Source organism: Microdochium trichocladiopsis, assembly GCF_020744255.1.
Source record: "Microdochium trichocladiopsis strain MPI-CAGE-CH-0230 chromosome Unknown B0I36scaffold_5, whole genome shotgun sequence".
Classification (NCBI taxonomy): domain Eukaryota; kingdom Fungi; phylum Ascomycota; class Sordariomycetes; order Xylariales; family Microdochiaceae; genus Microdochium; species Microdochium trichocladiopsis.
The window spans coordinates 3,075,370-3,093,194 of record NW_025763548.1 but is presented as its reverse complement, the minus strand read 5'-3'; the positions used below and the strand labels follow the sequence as shown (position 1 = coordinate 3,093,194).

Here is a 17,825-nt window from a genome sequence, read left to right as displayed (position 1 = left end):
GCTTGACGAGACAAGTTGCCAATGGTCGGTTTCTGCCTCTTTGATGATGAAGTATGGACGAGCTGTGGCTGTTTTGTTCCAGGTCTGTTGTCAATGCATGGCCGCCCAAGTGCTTAAGTAGAGCCTCGACTGGCTCTGTGTATGCCACACGAGTGGAATCCACACAGGCCATTAGACACACAGAGACCAAAAGAACACGGCTGAGATGTGCTGGCCATGCTTGCGTAGTGGCCAGTGGATCTGCCCGTCTGCCCGCGTTTACTGTGTGTCTGTCGTGTGCTGAGCCCGGAGCCGGCGTTGCAGGGACGGAGACCGCTGTAAAACTCCGGGCCCCCCACTGTGCTTCCCTCGTCCTGTCCCGTCCCTCGCTCGTGGGGCCGTACCTGCATACAAACAGGCTCGGCCAGTCAAGTTTGACCACAAGAGGACCTGTGATTCGCTGGGGACGTCGTTTCGTCGCATGCCACTGCATTCTTGACCTTCACGTTCCCTGGCCAGGGCCTCTGTGTAGCTGCTGAGAGTGCACTGCCTGGACAAAGAGCGCACCGCACACGCAATTGTCCATTCTCAAGCCTCACAAACCGACGAGATAGATTCGACTCATCCACCCGGCTGTTGTTCCCTTGACAGCGAGGCATGAGCGTTCATGGAGTTCGTTGGGGCAGGTCCCCTCTGGCAGCACACTTCACCCGCTGAGCGAGGACAGACGGCTGCAAGAACGCCTCAGCGCACGCAGTTTCTGACCTGGGCGCTGCCACCCACATGATCCACACAGGCTCTTCAGCCGCTCGGTACGCGTAGTTTAGCTGAGCTGGAAGGTATTGGGTGCTGTATGCTTCGCACTGCAGCCGGTCCGGCATTTTGCGACGTCGACGGTCGTAGTAAGTCTGATTCACCGAGCAGCCATGGGGTGTTGTGGTTGTCCTGCTGACGTAAAGCAGCGTTAATTGGATCCGCCCGCTGTGGGCCCCTTCTATTTATGGACTCCATGTCGGGGCATGTCACCCATGATCGACACCAAGCACTCAACAATGTCACTTCTGAAGCCGCTGTGTGCACAGGACAAGGTTCTCGTTTCTCCATGTGCCCAATAAGCATCAGACCAAACTCCAATCCCAATTGCACGCCTTCTAATCCGAAACGCCACCCTCCAAAATACCAAAACCACCAGACGCCCATCCAGATCAAGCATCATGGCATCGTCAAGGTCGCTAGCACCGACTACTCTACCACCAGGCCCTCCAAGGTCTGCATCGCGCGTTGCCCCTCCCGCTCAAACGCGCTCACCACAGACTCGCACTCATACTTGAGCTTCTGCTCCGCCTGCTGTGCATTAAAGTAGATCCACTCCTCCACCGTCATCAGCTTCTCCGGGGTCGTCAGCTCAGGTCCCCCCTTGAGCAGGTTCGACGTGTTGTTGGCATTCTCCTGGTCAAGATCCTCAAAGATGGCCTCCACGTCCACTGCAGCCCACGGCTTCTCGCTCTGCAGACCAGACATGAGGTGGCGTTTTGATGGGGACATCTTCGACGGAGACATGCGGTTCGGCGTGGCAGCCACGGGACCCAGCGCGAACCGCTTGCTCTCCGCCGTCCCGGATGGCTTGGACGACGGCGGCTGGTTCTCAGCGTCCGAAGATTGTGGTGATTGAGAGGGCGAGATGGTCGCTTGCTTGGCCCGGGCCGTGGCTGGCATCTTGCTCCGTGGCGTAGCTGGTGGGTTGTTGCTGGGCTCCTCCTCGGCAGGCGGGGGCGGCAGAGACTTCTCCTTCGCGACAGGCGCGGCCTTCTTTGCCGCCGCGGTTGCCTTCTTGGGCTTCGGCGGCTCAGGGAAGTCGTCCATGTCGGGGCTATCCGACCGCTGCTGAGAGGACATCCGTACAGAGGCTTCGGCTACAGCGGCAGCCTTAGTTGTCGTGGTAGACTTCTTGGCAGCCGGTGCCCGCTTCTTCTGTGCTGGAGCCGCCACAGATGCCACGGTGGCTGCTTGTTTGCTGGCCGCGGTGGCATTGCTGAGAATGCTGTCCTCGTGGCCTTCGGCAAGCTCGTCAATGTCGTCGTCATAACGGTCATCCACAACTGGAGGCGGTGTCGGGGCCTTCTTCGTCTGCTTCGACACCTTCCTCGCGCCCGCCTTGCGGACCTTGACGGGTGCAGGCATGGGCTCCAGCTCCGGCTCCGGCTCTTGTTCCGGTTCTTGCGTCTCCTCGTCCGTTGGCTGTACACTCTGCTGCATTGTGCGGTATTCTTGTTCGATATCGTCCTCGTCAATGTCCACGGGTGAAGGGTCAAACATGGCGTGATGACCAGCAGAACCCTGCCGACTGGCGAGGCTGCTCTTCTTGGTAGATGTCTTCTTGGCCTTTGGCTGAGGGTTCGACACCTTGCGCCGCTCAGAGTCCGAGTCTGCGTCAAGATCCTCGTCGTCCGTGAGAGGACGATCAAGCTCGGCTTGCAGTTGTCGCTCAATCTCTGCATCGTCCATCATGTGATCTGACTCTCTTTGCTCTGGCAAAGCCGACACATCTGATGCTGTTGACGCTGTCGACACTTTCCGTGGCGCCTTGGCCTTGGACGCCCTCGGCTTCTTCTTTTGCACCGGGCCGACCGGCTCCTCATCGTCCATGACTGTGTCCTGCTCCGGCACAATCGTCGACTCGTCTGCTGCCTTGCTGGCCTTCCCACGCGCCGCCCGCTTCTTAGGTGCTGGTGCCTCCGCGCTGATCATCGTCGACTCGTCTACCTGATCACTAGTCCTCTTCTTGCCTCGAGCCGGCTTAGCTGGTGGCGGGGATGGTTCCTCAATGTGGTCTTCCACGGGCTCCTCAACTGGATCCTCAAGAACCTCGACAGGCTCTTCCTTCTTCGCTTTTGTCTTCTTGCCCTTGGCCGTGGTGGCCTTCTTTGCCCGAGGCTTCTTGGTACCACCTTGCGTGGCAACCGACGCGGTCGTCATGACACTATCTTCGTACTCGGCGGGTGCCTCAATGATCGATGCGGTGACGTCGGTGGCCACCGTGCCGACAGATTGTGTTGATAACCGCGACGCTTTTGATGCTCGGGCGGCGCCTTTGCCACGAGCGGCTTTCTTTGGTGCAGCAGCGGCTGCCTGCTGATATTGGTTGGTGAGCGTAAAGAACTTGCAGTCCGGGGATCGCTTGTAGTGCTCGTTCCTGCGTGGTCGCCGTGTCAGTAGGCCCAGAAGCTGCCAGGCGTGTGCTCGGGGCCGAAACTCACATCGGGTTGTCCTTGGGCTCCCAGCCATCCAGAGCAAGTGAGCAGTACGTGCACGTCGCCATGTCCTCATAGCCAGGCGCGGGCGTGTACTTCCATCCTGCCTCGACGAGCTGTTCTCGACCGTGTCAGCATGCACTGCTCGGGGGAAGGAAGACACGATATTGCCCGGTGAGCTTTGCGGTGCGCTCGTACCTGCTTGGTCTTGCACTTCCACCCCTTCTTTCCCTCGTGCGGCCACTGGTCCGCGAAAGTGGCCTTGCGCGCCTCGACCATCTGTGGGTTCGCAGGGTCATCTTCGCAGTAGTCTCCCAAGCCGACCTCGATCGCCGAGACAATGGCCCAGCCGCAGTTCGGGGACAGGCGCAAGTGCTCCTCGAAAGGGTTGTCACCGTCCTCCCATCCGCCTAACCTCCTCTCGCACAGGAAGCACACAACATTATCGGGCAGTTCTGGGGTCGGATCGAAGTAGAAACCGGCGCGGGCGAGCTATGGGGGCACGGCAGCGTTAGTTCTTGTGGTACTGGTTGGCGGTTCCGCGGTGGCTTGGTGTCCACTCACGTCTATGGGGTCTATCGACCTGTGTGGCCAGGTCAATGGCTTCGCTGCCTTGCCCTTTGCTGTCGACTTCCTCTTGGCCGCAGACTTTGCGACTTGGAAGGACTCTAACCGCGTGTCGACGGCGAAGAACTGGGCGGAAGACTCGTCTGACTCCATGGCGAATAGTGCTGGTTGAAGCAAAGGCGAGAGTAGCGTAGGTGTCGCTGCGTGCGGCAACGCGGCGCCCGCGAATGTGGTCGCGTTTGCGGAGGGAACAATGCCGCTATCGAGGATGCTGTTGGAGCGAAGGGTAGTGTGGTCTGGTCGCGCCGGAAGGCCAAGGTGCTGCTAAGGTCTGCTTTAATTGAAAGCAATGTTTAGAGAATGGCCTGGCGATATGGCTTGGAGGGGAGCAGCTGGATTGAAGCTTGACACTGTTGTTTGTTGGACTGCACCCAAAAGCATGCAGCAGGGGTTGCGCGCACGCCATTGGCTGCTGCGGCGCGTCTTGTTTACTTTGAGCACCACCCAGAGAGAGCCCCACCAAGAGGGCATCGTCCCCACCCAGGGCCCATCACTCCAGGGCCCACTCCACACATCACTCCCTTGATGTCTGGTTTCGATGGCAGGGTGGGCACTTCGTGGCTGGTGGCAGCAATCAACGAGGAGTGCGTGGCTAATCCATTGTGCATTCTTTTACTTCTCATTCACCTTCGTTTCGGCCTATATTTGCAATCATGCCCGTTCCTGGTCACTCTTCTCTCGTTTCAGACCCAGCTGCCCCCGCTGACTGCCCAGGTGTCAATAGCAGCTCTTCCAACGGAACGTAGAATGCATTCCCGGCGTCGTAGTAGACTCCATCTTCAAGCACATAACCATGGTCACGAGGGACATTCGAGAATCTCAAGAGTCTTCAGAGTTGAAGCCTGTGGCTGAGCGCAAAACGTTGACCTCAACAAATCGTTAAAACTAGAATAAAAGTGTCAAAAAAGAAAAAAGAGAAAAAGCGTCAATTTTCGCTGCATTATTCCATACAAATACGAAGAAAAGTTATTTCCAGCTCTGAACCATCAGGAGCCAAGGCAGAGAAGAAGAAGAAGCACATGGACATAGAAATAGCAAAGAGCCAGCTGTGTGCGCCACGTGCCAACCATCAGCGTTGAAACGCAGATATCACCTTAGGGCCAGTCGCCAGCGAGTCAGACAGTGATCTCACAGCAAGGAACTTGGTAGTAGATCTGGACCAGTACAACAGCGTGCAGGTGCATCTCGTCCGTACGGGATTTTGCATATTTCAGCCATAGGGCTTACTGCGCAGTATCTGCTCTTCTTGCCAGGAATACATCATCACGAGGGGCGGCCCGAACTGCCACCAGCCAGATTGATGATGTAGACAAGCCATTGCAGCGAGGCGTGGAAAAGGAAACCAGCCCAGCTGCTCATGTTGCTTCGTCTAAAACGAGGCTCTGCACAAAACTTTCCATCACGACCGGTCCTCACACTACCCAGGGTCCCCTAGAGCTCCACGACAATCTTGGTCGCACTAACACCAGCCTTGCACATCTCCAACGCCTTTTGGAGATACTCCAAACCCTTTCCCACGACAGTCGGCGGGGGCAGACATTTCAATTCGCCCGCCTCCAGCGCAGGAGTCACATAGTCGCGCCAAACGGGGGTGGCCACATCGTTCACCCCAAAGATCATGCCCGCGTGCACGCCCTCCGGCACACCCTCGGCGGGAGGCGGGTGAGAGCACGCGAGGTGGCCCTGGCCACCCAGCTTCGCCAGGATCGCCAGGTCGCGGGCAAATGTCTCGGGGATGGAGATGGCGTCGAAGATGCCGACGAGCTCCTGTCCCGGCTTGGCGTTAACGGCTGCGGCGACCTCGTCGACAAAGGCATCGACGTCGTCCGGGTGGTTGTGGTAGTCGATCACGGCCTCGGCCCCGGCGGTCTCGCACAGGGCCGAGTTCTTGGCGCTGGCGATGGCGATGACGCGGATCCCTGCTGCGGTAGCCAGCTGGGTGACCATGCTTCCAACAGAAGACGAACCGCCGTATACGACGAGCGTCTTGTTTGACGTGGCAGCAGATTTGGTGGCGGTGCCGAGGACGGGGTATGGCAGACCAAGAGCCGGGGTGGGGACGTTGGGCAGGGCAGTGCCAGGCTCCTTGACGGACAGAGAGCAGACAGCCGCTTCAAGAGCGAAGGGGACTACCACACCGTCTTTGAAAGGAATCTTGTCCGGAAGAATGGCAGCCTTGTTGGCCTTGACAACGGTGTAGCGTGCATACGCGCCATCGCGAGACTTGCTAGTGATCAGGTTGATGGTGTGGCTGGTTGAGTATCAATTGTCAGCATGAACATCCCATTGATCTTCGAGACCGATGCTGAAGACGTACCCGATAACCCGGTCTCCCTTCTTGAAGCGATCGCCAGCCTTTGCGCCCACCTCGTGAACAATACCGGCGACGTCACACCCGATGATGGCAGGGAATTCCGAGACGAAGACACCGATGTCCTGCATATGATTGTCGAGGGGATTGATGGCGATGGCGGCGTTCTCGATGACGATTTCGTCTGGGCCGGCGGTGGGCATGTGGGCTTCAGAAACCTCGAGGGGCTTACCGGCTTCACGGAGCCAAGCTGCCTGGTTCGTTGCCATTGTGGCTGATGTTGAGGTTGGTCGTTGGTGGAGGGAGGTGATACTGGAGAGACCGCGTATGACGAGTCGGTCAGGTTGGTTTGTCTGCTGTTGCGATGTTTGAGTAGCTTGATCTGGTGAAGGTCCAAGAAGTTCTTCCTCGACATGCCGGACAGATCTTCCATATATACACTTTCGATCGTCCCTCTGTCGTCAGCTCTGGATGCTCGAGCACAAGCTCCAGCCTGTAGGTCGGCGGAGCTGGCCCTCACGGAGACTTTTCTCAGGGCTCACATTGCGAAAATCGCCGAGGGCTTATCAAATGCTCTCAAATCACAATGGTTGATTCCTGTGTACATGGTACTCCCTCCACATCCAGCAGAATGTAATCCGTGTAAGTGCAGAACGGCATGTGTGGTTCCGAGCTCCACAGTGGAGCACTCGGACTGCCTTGTGCTGTGTCAGCGACGACAGTGTCAGTGTACCGTGCTTATGGGACATACACTGTACACAATGCTTACTGTCCACTGCCCAATTCGACCATGGCGGGTGTTCCGCCCAGAATCCTGCACTGTACGTCCGTCAAGCACATCGACAATGGCAGGCGACGATGATGAAGCCGAAATCATCCACAAGCTGTTGCGCTACGATGAGCGCCACAGTGTGCTAATCTGCCGGCAATGCCAGTACGCGATCCAGAAGACGGCCATCGAGAGCCACCTGCTGCGGCACAAGATCTACCGCAGCGAGCGCCGCCAGGCCATGGCGGCCGTTGCCCAGCTCGAGATCCTCGACCCGGAGCATGTGCAGCTGCCTCCTCCGACGTCATCGCCCGTATTCGGACTCCCACTCCTGCCGGGACTCAAGTGTGTGATGCCGGGCTGCGCCATGCTCTGCGTCAGCGCGAAGCGGATGAAGCGTCACTGGGCAGAAGTGCACAATACCACCAACTACCCGACCCCGTTCGCGACTGATGTCCAGATGCAGACGTTCTTCCGCGGCACCAAGAACCGGTACTTTGAAGTCAACGCCGCGATGGGAGACTCGGGGGATGCCCTCTCGTCGGGCCCTCCACATCTCCGGGATCCTGTCCTTCCGCTTTCCGCAGCCGCCCGGCCTGCATCCACCACGGCCACACCTCTAGCCGTGGACATCAATGTGCTGCAGTACTTCCACCACTACACCTCGTGTACAAGCCAGACTCTACCCCTCACTGAGGAAGTCTCCCGATCATACTGGCAGACACATGCTGTCCAGGTCGCCCTACAGCACCAGCCCCTTATGGCCGGCCTTTTAGCTCTGGCCGCAACCCATCTAGCTTTGTCAACCAGCCATGAAGAGATCAAGAAACCCCACGTTGAGAGCGCCTACGCCTTTGAAAGGCAGTTCCTCGCCGGAACTGAAGTGTTTCATCATGACGCCAATACTCCCCCGCCTGCGGACGCGGTCACCAGTTTACACAGTCAAGTCTCTGGTATCCTTGGACTCATGCGTTGGGGTCATGCCGCATCGCAACAGCACAGTGGGCCCGAGGGCCAAGTGCTGGATGCATTCCAGTCATTCCACCACCTCATACAGCGATGTGCATTCAGTTTCACTCCGTCCCAGCATCGCGAAGAAGCTGCTGGGCAAGATGAGATTCCCCATGCCGCCGAGCGCAGGGTTCCATCACCACCGCCTGCCATTTTGCGGGTACACAAGTTGCCATATCAAATGACAACGGCCTTTGGACGACCGAAGGACCCCGGTGGCGTTATCTCTGTGCTCACGGTTCTAAACTCACTTTCAGAGCGGCTGGCGCTATGCCACCTATCACGTGGCCCAACCGTCGCATGGACTGCTCTCGTCGGCTGGCTGGACAAGCTGCCAGAACAATTTCGGAGTCTGGTCGAGCGCAAAGAGGCACCGGTTCTGGTTGCTCTGGCTTTTGGAGCGGTGCTCATCAAACATGCTGCGCGGTCTTATTGGTTTCTTGAAGGGTGTGCGGAGCGATGGTTTGACTGCATCGTTGCCGACCTACCAAAAGACGACGACGCCATCAGCAAGCTCGTCGATGGCTTGCTGGATGAGTGGCCGGGAACCTGAAGACAATGGCACGACGACTGTCGGAGACGGGCCCTGCAACCGCAGCCGAAAATTGGACCGGGAAAATGGTATGCAACCTCCACCCCTTGGCTGGTCACCTACTCCATCCACGATGTCGTTGTTGAACCATATCTGCCCGTGGCGACCGACGGCACCGACCCAAAAACTAGTGGAGAGAGGAGGGGCCTGAAGCGCGATGGATGCGACTGCTCGGACACCGCCGAATATTGATATCCAACTCCAAGACGTACCTGCAGACAATGCTCACTCGTCAGGATACCGGTCCGCATGAACCCTGCAGCTGTGCCCTGCTTTATGCAAGGTACCGGTGTACCCCTTGTCGTGACGCCGTAAGCTGATTGGATCCCCAATCTCAGGGATGCTTCATCAACTATGGTTATCTGGTCGGTTGTTGGCTTGTTACATGAACCGCAACCCTTACGCGCGAAGGGATAATGACGTCGGCCCCACGTCCAGCCTCGGGCTTGAGCAAGAAGTGCCGTGTGAGAGACCAGGCCGGCGACTAACGCCAGCATTCTGCTACTACAGTAGGCTTTCATAGTGGCCCCCACGCGATCTCTCAAACTCCAAACAATTCAAGCAAGGGACTTTCGTTGTTTGGTATCCCACTGCATCACCGAAAGTAGGGGATGCAAGGATCAAAGCTCAGGTCCTTGCAAACAAATAACCACGCGGCGATTCGTCGCTTCACTTGATTGAGACTACTTTGCGGTGTTGCGCACTTTTTCATGATTCCAATCTCAACAGCCTAAGCGGTAGCGTCCATGACGGCCCAGACGAGTCCTTGTTCGCTTGTCGGCGAATGTGGACCTCTGTGATCGAGTTCGGCAGTATCAGGGTTCCTGAGAACAACCATCGGAGTACTCTCTGCATGAAGCTCGTTGCCCACACCAATGTATCATTATAGCCCGGCGCAAAGCCCCGCTGTGTGCTCCGCTACTGACTCGACCTTACCGAGAGGCAAACTCCAAGCAGTCTCATTACGCTGGTCCAGCCGGGCCTTTCATGACGGAGACAACAGACGCTACTGCGCTCGCAGCTGCATGTTCAGATGTTTGCGGGACAAACATTGCTCATCGCATCCCTCTCCAAGATGCCAAATCTGAACCTGCGTTTTGCGTATAAAGGACGAGCTGTCTGCCGAGTGTTCTGTGCTTGAAGATTCTCATCAACACAGCAAAGGCTTCTTCCTTCTCCTCAGCTCTCAGTCACTCCTTGGACATCAGTGCTAGACACTGCAACCGACATCCCGCAACACGCTCCTTGGCCAACATCAATTTGTCTCGACGACAACATTTGTCTTCTCACTACACAGAGCTCCATTCCAAGATACCCCCTTTCTATCATCTTTCTCACATCAGTCAAGATGCAGCTCAGCCTTGTGTCCATCCTTGCTGCGGCCTCTGCCGTCTCGGCCAGCACCATCCCCGAGCACGCTCGCCGTGCCACTGCCATCTCGGTCACCCCGCATGACCGTTACTCCTCCTCGGTCGGTGTCCTTGGTTGCAAGATCAACACCAACCGTGTTGCCTACTGGCCCTCTTCCGTCTCCTGCGACAAGCTTTGCGTCAGGGTCACTGCCAACGGCCGCTCCGTCACCCTTCTCAAGGTCGACCAGTCTGGCGGCGCCTACGACATTTCCTACGATGCTTGGAACTACCTCGTCACGGGCAGGGGCGCCAAGGAGAACCCCGTCTACGGTGGCGGCATCAGCGCTACCTATGAGGACGTCCCCATGTCCGAGTGCTCCAGCCTGCTCAGCGGCGCGGGCGGCAAGCTTCCCCTGACCGCAGCCAACTCCATGAACTACGTCTCCAGCTGCGGCAGCAACACCTGGGCCGGCAAGAACTACGCCCTGTTCAACATCCTCGACCCCGTCTGCAAGTGGGGATACGACGAGCAGTGCACCCTGCCTCCGCCCTCGGTCAGCAACCAGCCTAGCTGCCCGCACCAGCTTGGTGTTCCCGTCGCCTTTACAGGCAAGGGCGTTTACAACATTGACTACGGCACGGGCAAGGAGTCGCTTGCTTAAGCGATTACAGCACTCCTGGCCGGTCACGACTCCACGATCCAATCTCGCCCACAAACGTCAAACCTTGAGCATGATATGCCTCTTCTTCTTCTTCCTCGACTTCTTCGTTTCCGTCACCATCCTTCTCTTCTTGCACACCCCGTCCTGTCCATGGAAGACGGCGGCGTGCTGAGACACAACACGACAAAGTTCGGGCTTCAGCCCTTCTGTCTCTTTCCAGCTTCCCTTCGAGCACATTTCTGCATATACAAACGAAATGGCCTGTTCACTCTCGCACAGTTCTCCTTTCCCTCTACCGATATGCCATTTACCTCACTCGCTTCAGTCTCCCAGATCTATAGAATATAGAGAAAAGAATATGCTTCCTTCCTTCACTTTGTTTCTCAGACAGTGATATCTGATGTGTTCCAATCTTCGCAAGCATTCCCAACTACGAGCAATGAGCAATCTTCGCGGCCACTGACAAACATTTGCCCACTTCGCCCCTATCCTCATTCAACCCAGAGTCCGTCCTTTTGATTGGCAAGCCTGCATGGCCGTCCATTTTGTTGGTTCTGTGGCCTGCCATTGCATATGTACGCTGCAGTGCATTGATTGGTTGAGTGGTTTTGCATCCAGTTATGGCGCCGCCAGCAAGCCAGGATCACGGTTGAACACCCCCACACGGATTGTGTTCCCCGAGCGCTTGAGGGCTCATGAGACCCTTGGTTCGTATGCTGCAGCTACCACTTTTGTCACACAGCTCTCGGGATGGGAAGATTTTGTTATGCATGATCCCCTGCTCTGCAACCAACAGTCACATTCAAGCGGGCCGTGCCATGCCTTGGCGCAGAGTATGGGGTTACTTTGTATGCTGCTGGCAGAACCTCGAGGTCCTTGTCTGTCTTTTGCCAGGCAAATCAAAATTCCTTAGCGATGCGAGTGGTGCAGGGGACATGATCGAGTCTTGATAAGGAGCGCATGTGATACCACTCAATCCCCTTCGTTTATTATGACTAGAATTCTATTCATCTTTGACGATTTCTTCGGCTCCAATTGACTCCATTACACACAGCCTCTCAAGCCAGACACAAATACACAGGTCGTCCAAGTCATCCAGCAGCCCTTCGCCTAGCACTCCTGGACTTTGTCCGGTGATATCGCCGTCTTCTAGGCAGCCTGACATCCAGCATCATGGCTAGCGAAAAGTTCCAGGCCGGCGGCGTGCATATAACCGAACAGGATGGCATGTCCACGCCGGCAAGTGGCCCTGATGATTACGATGCATTCACCGAGAGCCAAACACGGACTCGCAAGCTGTTCTCATTTCCACAGCTATTAGCCTTCTCGTTCATGTACTTCATCACCTGGCTAGGAGTGGGAACGTGAGTATCGCTAGCATTCCCCCTACGTAACCCCATCCGCGAATTTCGACTAATACCCCTTCACGTCTCAGTGGGATGTATTTCACTCTCATCAACGGCGGCCCAGCAGCGTACCTCTTCAACTTCATCGTCGTCATCATCGGCGTCCTCGCCCAGGCTGCCTGCCTCGCAGAACTGGCGTCCATCGTTCCGATCGCAGGCGCGCAGTACTATTGGACATACCACTACGCACCTGCAAAGTACCGGCTCTTCATGACCTGGATACAGGGCTGGACAACATGGCTAGGCTACGTCGTGCTGTTCGCCTCAGCGCTCAATGCCAACGTCATCGTCGTGCAGGCAGTCATCTCAATCACCCACCCTGACTACGAAACCACCGGGTGGCGCACGACGTTGTTCGTGATAGTCACGCTGGTGCTATTCACGATCATCAACGTGTGGTTCTTCTGGACCGTCCCGTGGTTCGAGATGATCTCGGGAGTTCTGAATGTCTGCTTCTTCGTCGTGACGATGGCGTCGCTATGGGCGCTCTCGCCGCGGAACGGGCCAGAGTTCTTCCTCACGACGAGCAGCTTTTCTGGGTGGGACAATGAATTCATTAGCTGGAACCTGGCCATGCTGTCGCAGATATGGTGCTTCATCGGTACGTCCGTCCCCCTATCGGCATTGACCGTGTCGCGCAGGTTCTCACTCCAGTGTGTGCAGGCTTCGAAGGGGTCATCCACATGGGCGAGGAAGCCCAAGACGCGCGTCGCTCCGTGCCAAAGGCCATGGTGGGCGCCATTGCCGCGAACGGCGTCATGGGCGTGGTGATGATTGTAACTTTCATTGTGAGTCACCAAGCACCTACTGACTTTGACGTCGCTTGGAAACGACGAAACTCATGCGAGCCTTACAGGTCTGCATGCCTCCCCTGGAGGATATGCTCGCTTCTCCCAGTCCACTGATATATCTGCTCGTGCGCGGAACGGGGTCCGACACGATCGCCACCGTCATCGGGACTGGCATCGTCTTTATTCTCTTCAGTGCGACACTCGGCATGTGCTCCTCGACAAGTCGGCTGACTTGGGCGTGGGCTCGCGACGGTGGACGTGAGTATTTCCCCCTGGTGGTGCTTCACCGCTATCGACTGGCCCAGCAGCCCCGGGAACACCCTGATACTGACCTTTGACACTCATGCCAGTCCCCACATACTTCGGCCATGTCGACAGCAAGAACCGCGTGCCTGTCAGAGCCGTCCTGCTGACCTGCAGCATCGTGGCCGTCCTCAGCCTGCTCAACCTCGGCACGGGCGCGTACGTCGCGCTCAACGCCGTCAGCTCCCTGTCCTCCCTGGCGCTGTACCTCAGCTACGTCATCATCCTCAGCCTCGTGCTGCACGCGCGCCTCGCCACCACCACCGGCCTGCGCGTGGGCGAGTGGAATCTCGGCCGCTGGGGCCTGCCCCTGAACGTGTTCGCGCTGGTGTACACGCTGTACACGATGATCTGGCTGCCCTTCCCCACCACGCTGCCTGTGACCCCGGAGACTATGAACTATTGCGGCCCGGTGTTCGCGGCGGTCATGTCGGGAGTCGTTGGCGCGTGGGTTGTGTGGGGGAGGAGAAACTGGCGGGGGCCAAACAGGAAGATCGTGGAGATTGTCCTACGTCTTGCATCCGAGTAGGAGTATATGAAGGTTCATTGATGGGACCAAGGGGGCGAACGGTCATGTGGGCTTCGCTCTCTTGGCTGCAGATTGGCGCTGGTCTGCAGATTCACCTTCAAGGGCGCTGCCAAGGACGGCCGAGCTTGTACTTTGAGAAATCTGGATCTCTATCTGCCAAGCAACACCATCGGGTATCAATAATTCCTCACCAGTGTTTCCACCAGGTAACGTGACATCGTGTCTCTCGCAAGTATCCCAACTCTTCTCCCACGATCGTCAGACGCCCCCGCATTTCCGCCGACAGGAGCTTGAAGAGTTGTGCCGCAAAGCATTGGGCTTGCTCATTGTGCTGTCGTCAGAGGGCAAAGTGGGCAAGGAACGAGTTTTGCCTTTGTGTCGCAGGCTCCTGCCGATATTGTGCCACTGCTACACCGCCCAGATAGCTCGAGTCGCTGAATCTCGAATTGCCCGGAAGAGCTGGAATCCATGGCGATGGAGACAATGGAAGTGAGCGCGCTTGTACAAAAAGCATGAATGTCCGCATGTTGACAGGTCATATCCGTTAGTCTGCATGCTGTCTGCTTCTAGCCTATCATCTGCATCTGCGACCACGGCACATGCGCCACGGCACAAGGAACATCGAACGTGTGCTATGCAGATATTGTCACCGAAAGAGCCTCGCCCACCTTTTGCACGGTCCTGACGAAGTCGTGAAGAGATCCCCCTCCCCTGAGTGCTTCTCACCGGCTATTCAGACAGGAGCGGCCTCTGCGCAATATAACCGTAAACTTTTCAGGGGGACACCCTTGACCAGCCCCGCTGCCGGACGTCCGTGTTCCGGCAGGAAAGCGGCAAGATGATCAGTGTGATCCCTCCCCATAGTGCCAAGACCACTGATAAGAAAAAGCAACGGAAGACGGAAGACTAAGAAGAGTAACGATAGGTAGCTCGGGCGAGCTCTGCAGCATTGATTGGAATTCTGCTGTACAGCGAGCGCACTACAAGCCGACTGGTCAGTCCAATCTGTGACGGTCCTAGCAGCCATGATCACCCTGGTTTCCCCGAGAAACCTTGTAAGGTGCGCGTAAAGCTTAGACCAAGTTATGGGCTGTGCGCAAGGTGTGAGGAAATTGCCATACAATCCGGGCTTTGGTGGTCGATCAAAGACATCGAGCATCTGTGACGACGATGTTCCCGGTTCTAAAGAACGCTTTATGGCTTACCAAACCCAAAATGGGAAATGATAATATCAATCAAGCATGCGTTCTATGAGAATAGGGTTGCGCGATTTACATAGTATTTTGTGGTTCTGAGCCAGGCCGCTGTGAGCCCATTACCACACTCGATCAGGGCTGAAAATCGGCACTACTTTCGGCATCCACGGGCCAGCTGTGAGGTGTCTGGGGTGCTGCCGCTTTTCACAATGTCTGATTTCAATGCATGAGACATTCTGTGGCTGTGCCGCCATTGTTCATATATTCTCGACATCAATAGAATCATCAAGACCGGTTTCATGAGAGGCGAGATCACATCAGTTCCTTCGCCACCTTGAGGGACGGGAATTGGGATAATTGTTCCCGGAAACGCGCCGATCGCTCAACTACTCCTGCCGTGCCAGTGTAGCCATATCTATGCTGCTGCTGTCGGTGTCTGCCATTCACGCCTGGGACATGGATGAGTTCATGCGCAAGCTTCATGGATGCAAGGAGCAGCACCCATGAAGAAGCAAACAAGAGGGATTCAAACCCCGGCGGGCTGTGACATTGACATCCGGGCAGGCAGCACAGGGCTGAACATCACAGCGTATTGGTGCGAACGACTGCCGCTGTCGTAGCATCGGAGGGCTGCTCGATGTTTGCGTCACATGAAGAAAGAATCTGGGAATACAGAGCCGAGAAGCATTGTGAGTGGTCGGCACCACACGACTAGTATGATCGAAAGCGATCTGACAGCGTCATCTACGATAAGTATTCGGCTGGCTCGGAGTCGAAGACGTTTGCTGTGCTCCAGGTCTGTTGCCAACCCCGGGCTGCAGCTTCGCATGGCCTTTCACAACGGCGGCACTGAGGGCCGGCAAGGCGCATTCTGTTGAGCTCAGGAGTCCGGCGTTGTCCGGAGACCGTGTCTGGTCCGTCATGCTGAGTGTTATCCCATGCGGGTTTTTTTTCACCTTGCATAATGTGTCCGTATGACCAATCATCTGGCGCGCCCTGCCAGTGGCCGCCCTGGTCATTAACAATCTGCAGGGTGTGGACCGGGTCTGCATTCAGGCTGCCTCGGCTCTCTCCTCCCCACGACGCAAGGTTGGCATTGGACTTCTGTCTTACATACAATCACACGTAGTCACCCAAGCTGATCCAGCTCCGCTCCGCCAACGAGAGAATTGGGTGTCGGCTCGACAAGCCAGCGCCATAAGCACAGCCCAAGTCAAGAAGGACTAAGGTTTTCCCCCCACCCCTGCCCGTCTGTGCCCCTGTGAGATTGTCCGAGCATTACATAGAGTCGTTGGGCACCCGAATTGAATTCTGCTTCCCACCACTACACGTTTCTCAGGGCCACACACCATGTTGGCCGCAACTCTGAATCACCAGAGAAGTCGTCGCCACCTGACAACACATATTTCTTGATGACCCCGAGAAAGACAACCACATACCTCTGTTGTGGTACCATCATGATCCGATCCAGCTCAGCACCTGTCATCGCCTAGGTCTGGCATGTCCACGAAGGCGTCCTTCCCCACCGCTTGATCAACCAGAGATCTTGTCTCAATGGCATGACTTCAGGGCTTTTGAGCCATGAATCCAGGCGCAATGGATGGTTTAGAGTTTGGGTGTCGATCCATTGCAGTGTGTGCCAGAGAGCGAGCTGCAACATCAGCATGGAACATGGAGGCATCTATGCACGGTCTTGGGTCTCAGAAGAACACCTATAGGGACGGAGAAAGATACCGGGCATATCGTGAAGTATGGGGCCCATCCTTTGCCGAGTCGATCAAGATCTTCGCTAACACACTCATCTCTGTTAGCTATGAAGTATGTCGAGCTCAGCAAGGTCTCTCGCTATAGCGCCTTGATGATCCTGTTGAGACACGCTTCGGCGGCGGATCCGTTCGCGCTTGAACATAGCAAATATGATCATGATTGCTATGTGACGACATTTGAACTTTGGGTGGTTCGCGCCCCTTCGTATCGATGTCGCCATTTTTGACTATACAGTCGACCAAGCCGTCAAGACATACAAAGACGATGTCCGTAACAGACTTGCAATATCTCTTGCCTGGCGATGCCAGCTGTTCATCGATGGAATCGTCTTGGAAGAGCTTCTTGCAGAGATCGGCTGTTCGCATACTCGTCGGATTTTCGTCTGCAAACCTTGCTCACAAAAGGGGGCAAGTTTGACCGAGGATGTTCCAGCCAAGCGGATCTAACATCACTCGACTCAAAATGCCAGCGCTCTTCGTCTTCATGTTTGGTATGACTTGACTGGACTCCTGCAGCACCGCTCCAGGTAGACACGCGACGGCGTCTGGCTCTGGGAGGGGGGGGGGCTTTTCAACCACGATACGCTCCATGTTCGCTGCTCTCGATATTCTGCGGCACTAAGAGCATTGCCAAAAGCAAGGTCTATCGCACGACTCGTCCGGCGCTCCAGCAGAGATTGAGGATGTCCGCATATAAGGCGAATATGGGCCTCAGTCTTAGGCTACAATTATGGTCCCAGGGGCTAGGCATCATGCCAATACTTTGTGGCCGAATGGGTGCATGGGCTGCGACTTCCACGCTTGACTCGGACGAAAACTGGAGTCCTCTCTTGGGATTGCCGAGTTTTCGAACCAGTCTGGTTCGGCCACAGAGCTTGGAAAGGAATATCCCGAGGCATGGCTTGAAAGATGTTTCTGAATGTACGAGACGATCAGGTTGGAGATGATGGTTCAGAGACGATTCCACGGAAAGAAGTGCGCTTCAGCTGTCTTACAGCGACTCCTCCGGTCACGTTTACACTGCAGCAGAGGTAGCAAGCAGGTGGAAAAAGAGATACCGCCATCAGAATTGCACACAAGCTCTGTGTGGCTATCAAATCCATACGGTCGTTGTGTCTTTACCGCCTGCTGTCACATGGCAGCGAGCCAGGAGACTGCATTGCGGCCAAAAGCATCCAGCACGACGCAGTACCGCAGCAAAGTTCGATTCGGAAAATATTGAATACGGCCATGTAAGTAGTCAGCGAGTACGGTGCCGACATTCTGGAACGCTTTCTACT

General features: G+C 56.2%; 7 protein-coding genes across 7 annotated transcripts; 4 read left to right on the top strand and 3 right to left on the bottom strand.

Moving 5' to 3' along the window:
- Nucleotides 1-931: 931 nt before the first annotated feature.
- B0I36DRAFT_124002 (uncharacterized protein) lies at nucleotides 932-4,048 on the bottom strand. Its single transcript, XM_046148083.1, has 4 exons — nucleotides 3,795-4,048; nucleotides 3,429-3,722; nucleotides 3,237-3,346; nucleotides 932-3,172 (listed from the first exon to the last, which is right to left on the bottom strand). Exons 1-4 carry the CDS (start codon nucleotides 3,948-3,950, stop codon nucleotides 1,222-1,224), a joined length of 2,511 nt encoding a protein of 836 aa, XP_046013225.1. The 5' UTR covers nucleotides 3,951-4,048; the 3' UTR covers nucleotides 932-1,221.
- A 1,240-nt stretch (nucleotides 4,049-5,288) lies between these two features.
- Nucleotides 5,289-6,437, bottom strand: B0I36DRAFT_349608 (putative quinone oxidoreductase; the record flags this gene model as incomplete). Its single annotated transcript, XM_046156813.1, has 2 exons — nucleotides 5,289-6,108; nucleotides 6,175-6,437. 2 exons carry the CDS (start codon nucleotides 6,435-6,437, stop codon nucleotides 5,289-5,291), a joined length of 1,083 nt encoding a protein of 360 aa, XP_046013224.1.
- A 615-nt stretch (nucleotides 6,438-7,052) lies between these two features.
- Nucleotides 7,053-8,444, top strand: B0I36DRAFT_208297 (uncharacterized protein; the record flags this gene model as incomplete). Its single annotated transcript, XM_046148868.1, has 1 exon — nucleotides 7,053-8,444. A coding segment is annotated over one exon (1,392 nt), but the record flags the coding sequence as incomplete, so codon positions are not given.
- Nucleotides 8,308-9,103, bottom strand: B0I36DRAFT_324108 (uncharacterized protein). Its single transcript, XM_046154059.1, has one exon. The coding sequence runs from the start codon at nucleotides 9,059-9,061 to the stop codon at nucleotides 8,600-8,602; it is 462 nt and encodes a 153-aa protein (XP_046013222.1). The 5' UTR covers nucleotides 9,062-9,103; the 3' UTR covers nucleotides 8,308-8,599.
- A 742-nt stretch (nucleotides 9,104-9,845) lies between these two features.
- Nucleotides 9,846-10,904, top strand: B0I36DRAFT_384294 (uncharacterized protein). Its single transcript, XM_046160996.1, has one exon. The coding sequence runs from the start codon at nucleotides 9,889-9,891 to the stop codon at nucleotides 10,552-10,554; it is 666 nt and encodes a 221-aa protein (XP_046013220.1). The 5' UTR covers nucleotides 9,846-9,888; the 3' UTR covers nucleotides 10,555-10,904.
- B0I36DRAFT_324107 (uncharacterized protein) lies at nucleotides 10,427-10,904 on the top strand (the record flags this gene model as incomplete). The annotated part of the gene is made up of 1 exon (XM_046154058.1): nucleotides 10,427-10,904. Exon 1 carries the CDS (start codon nucleotides 10,630-10,632, stop codon nucleotides 10,900-10,902), a length of 273 nt encoding a protein of 90 aa, XP_046013221.1. The 5' UTR covers nucleotides 10,427-10,629.
- Nucleotides 10,905-11,781: 877 nt separating this feature from the next.
- B0I36DRAFT_374404 (amino acid/polyamine transporter I) lies at nucleotides 11,782-13,583 on the top strand (the record flags this gene model as incomplete). Its single annotated transcript, XM_046160271.1, has 5 exons — nucleotides 11,782-11,918; nucleotides 11,990-12,561; nucleotides 12,624-12,748; nucleotides 12,817-13,009; nucleotides 13,102-13,583. The coding sequence occupies 5 exons, from the start codon at nucleotides 11,782-11,784 to the stop codon at nucleotides 13,581-13,583; spliced, it is 1,509 nt and encodes a 502-aa protein (XP_046013219.1).
- Between the last annotated feature and the right edge of the window lie 4,242 nt (nucleotides 13,584-17,825).

Excerpts from the sequence above, each read along its gene's own strand:
- B0I36DRAFT_124002 (XM_046148083.1), bottom strand. The coding sequence starts at position 3,950 with ATGGAGTCAGACGAGTCTTCCGCCCAGTTCTTCGCCGTCGACACGCGG. Across the intron at positions 3,723-3,794 it reads GGTCGATAGACCCCATAGAC|CTCGCCCGCGCCGGTTTCTA; the intron begins GTGAGTGGACAC and ends GTGCCCCCATAG. Across the intron at positions 3,173-3,236 it reads GAGCCCAAGGACAACCCGAT|GAACGAGCACTACAAGCGAT; the intron begins GTGAGTTTCGGC and ends GCGACCACGCAG.
- B0I36DRAFT_324108 (XM_046154059.1), bottom strand. The coding sequence starts at position 9,061 with ATGAAAGCCTACTGTAGTAGCAGAATGCTGGCGTTAGTCGCCGGCCTG.
- B0I36DRAFT_384294 (XM_046160996.1), top strand. The coding sequence starts at position 9,889 with ATGCAGCTCAGCCTTGTGTCCATCCTTGCTGCGGCCTCTGCCGTCTCG.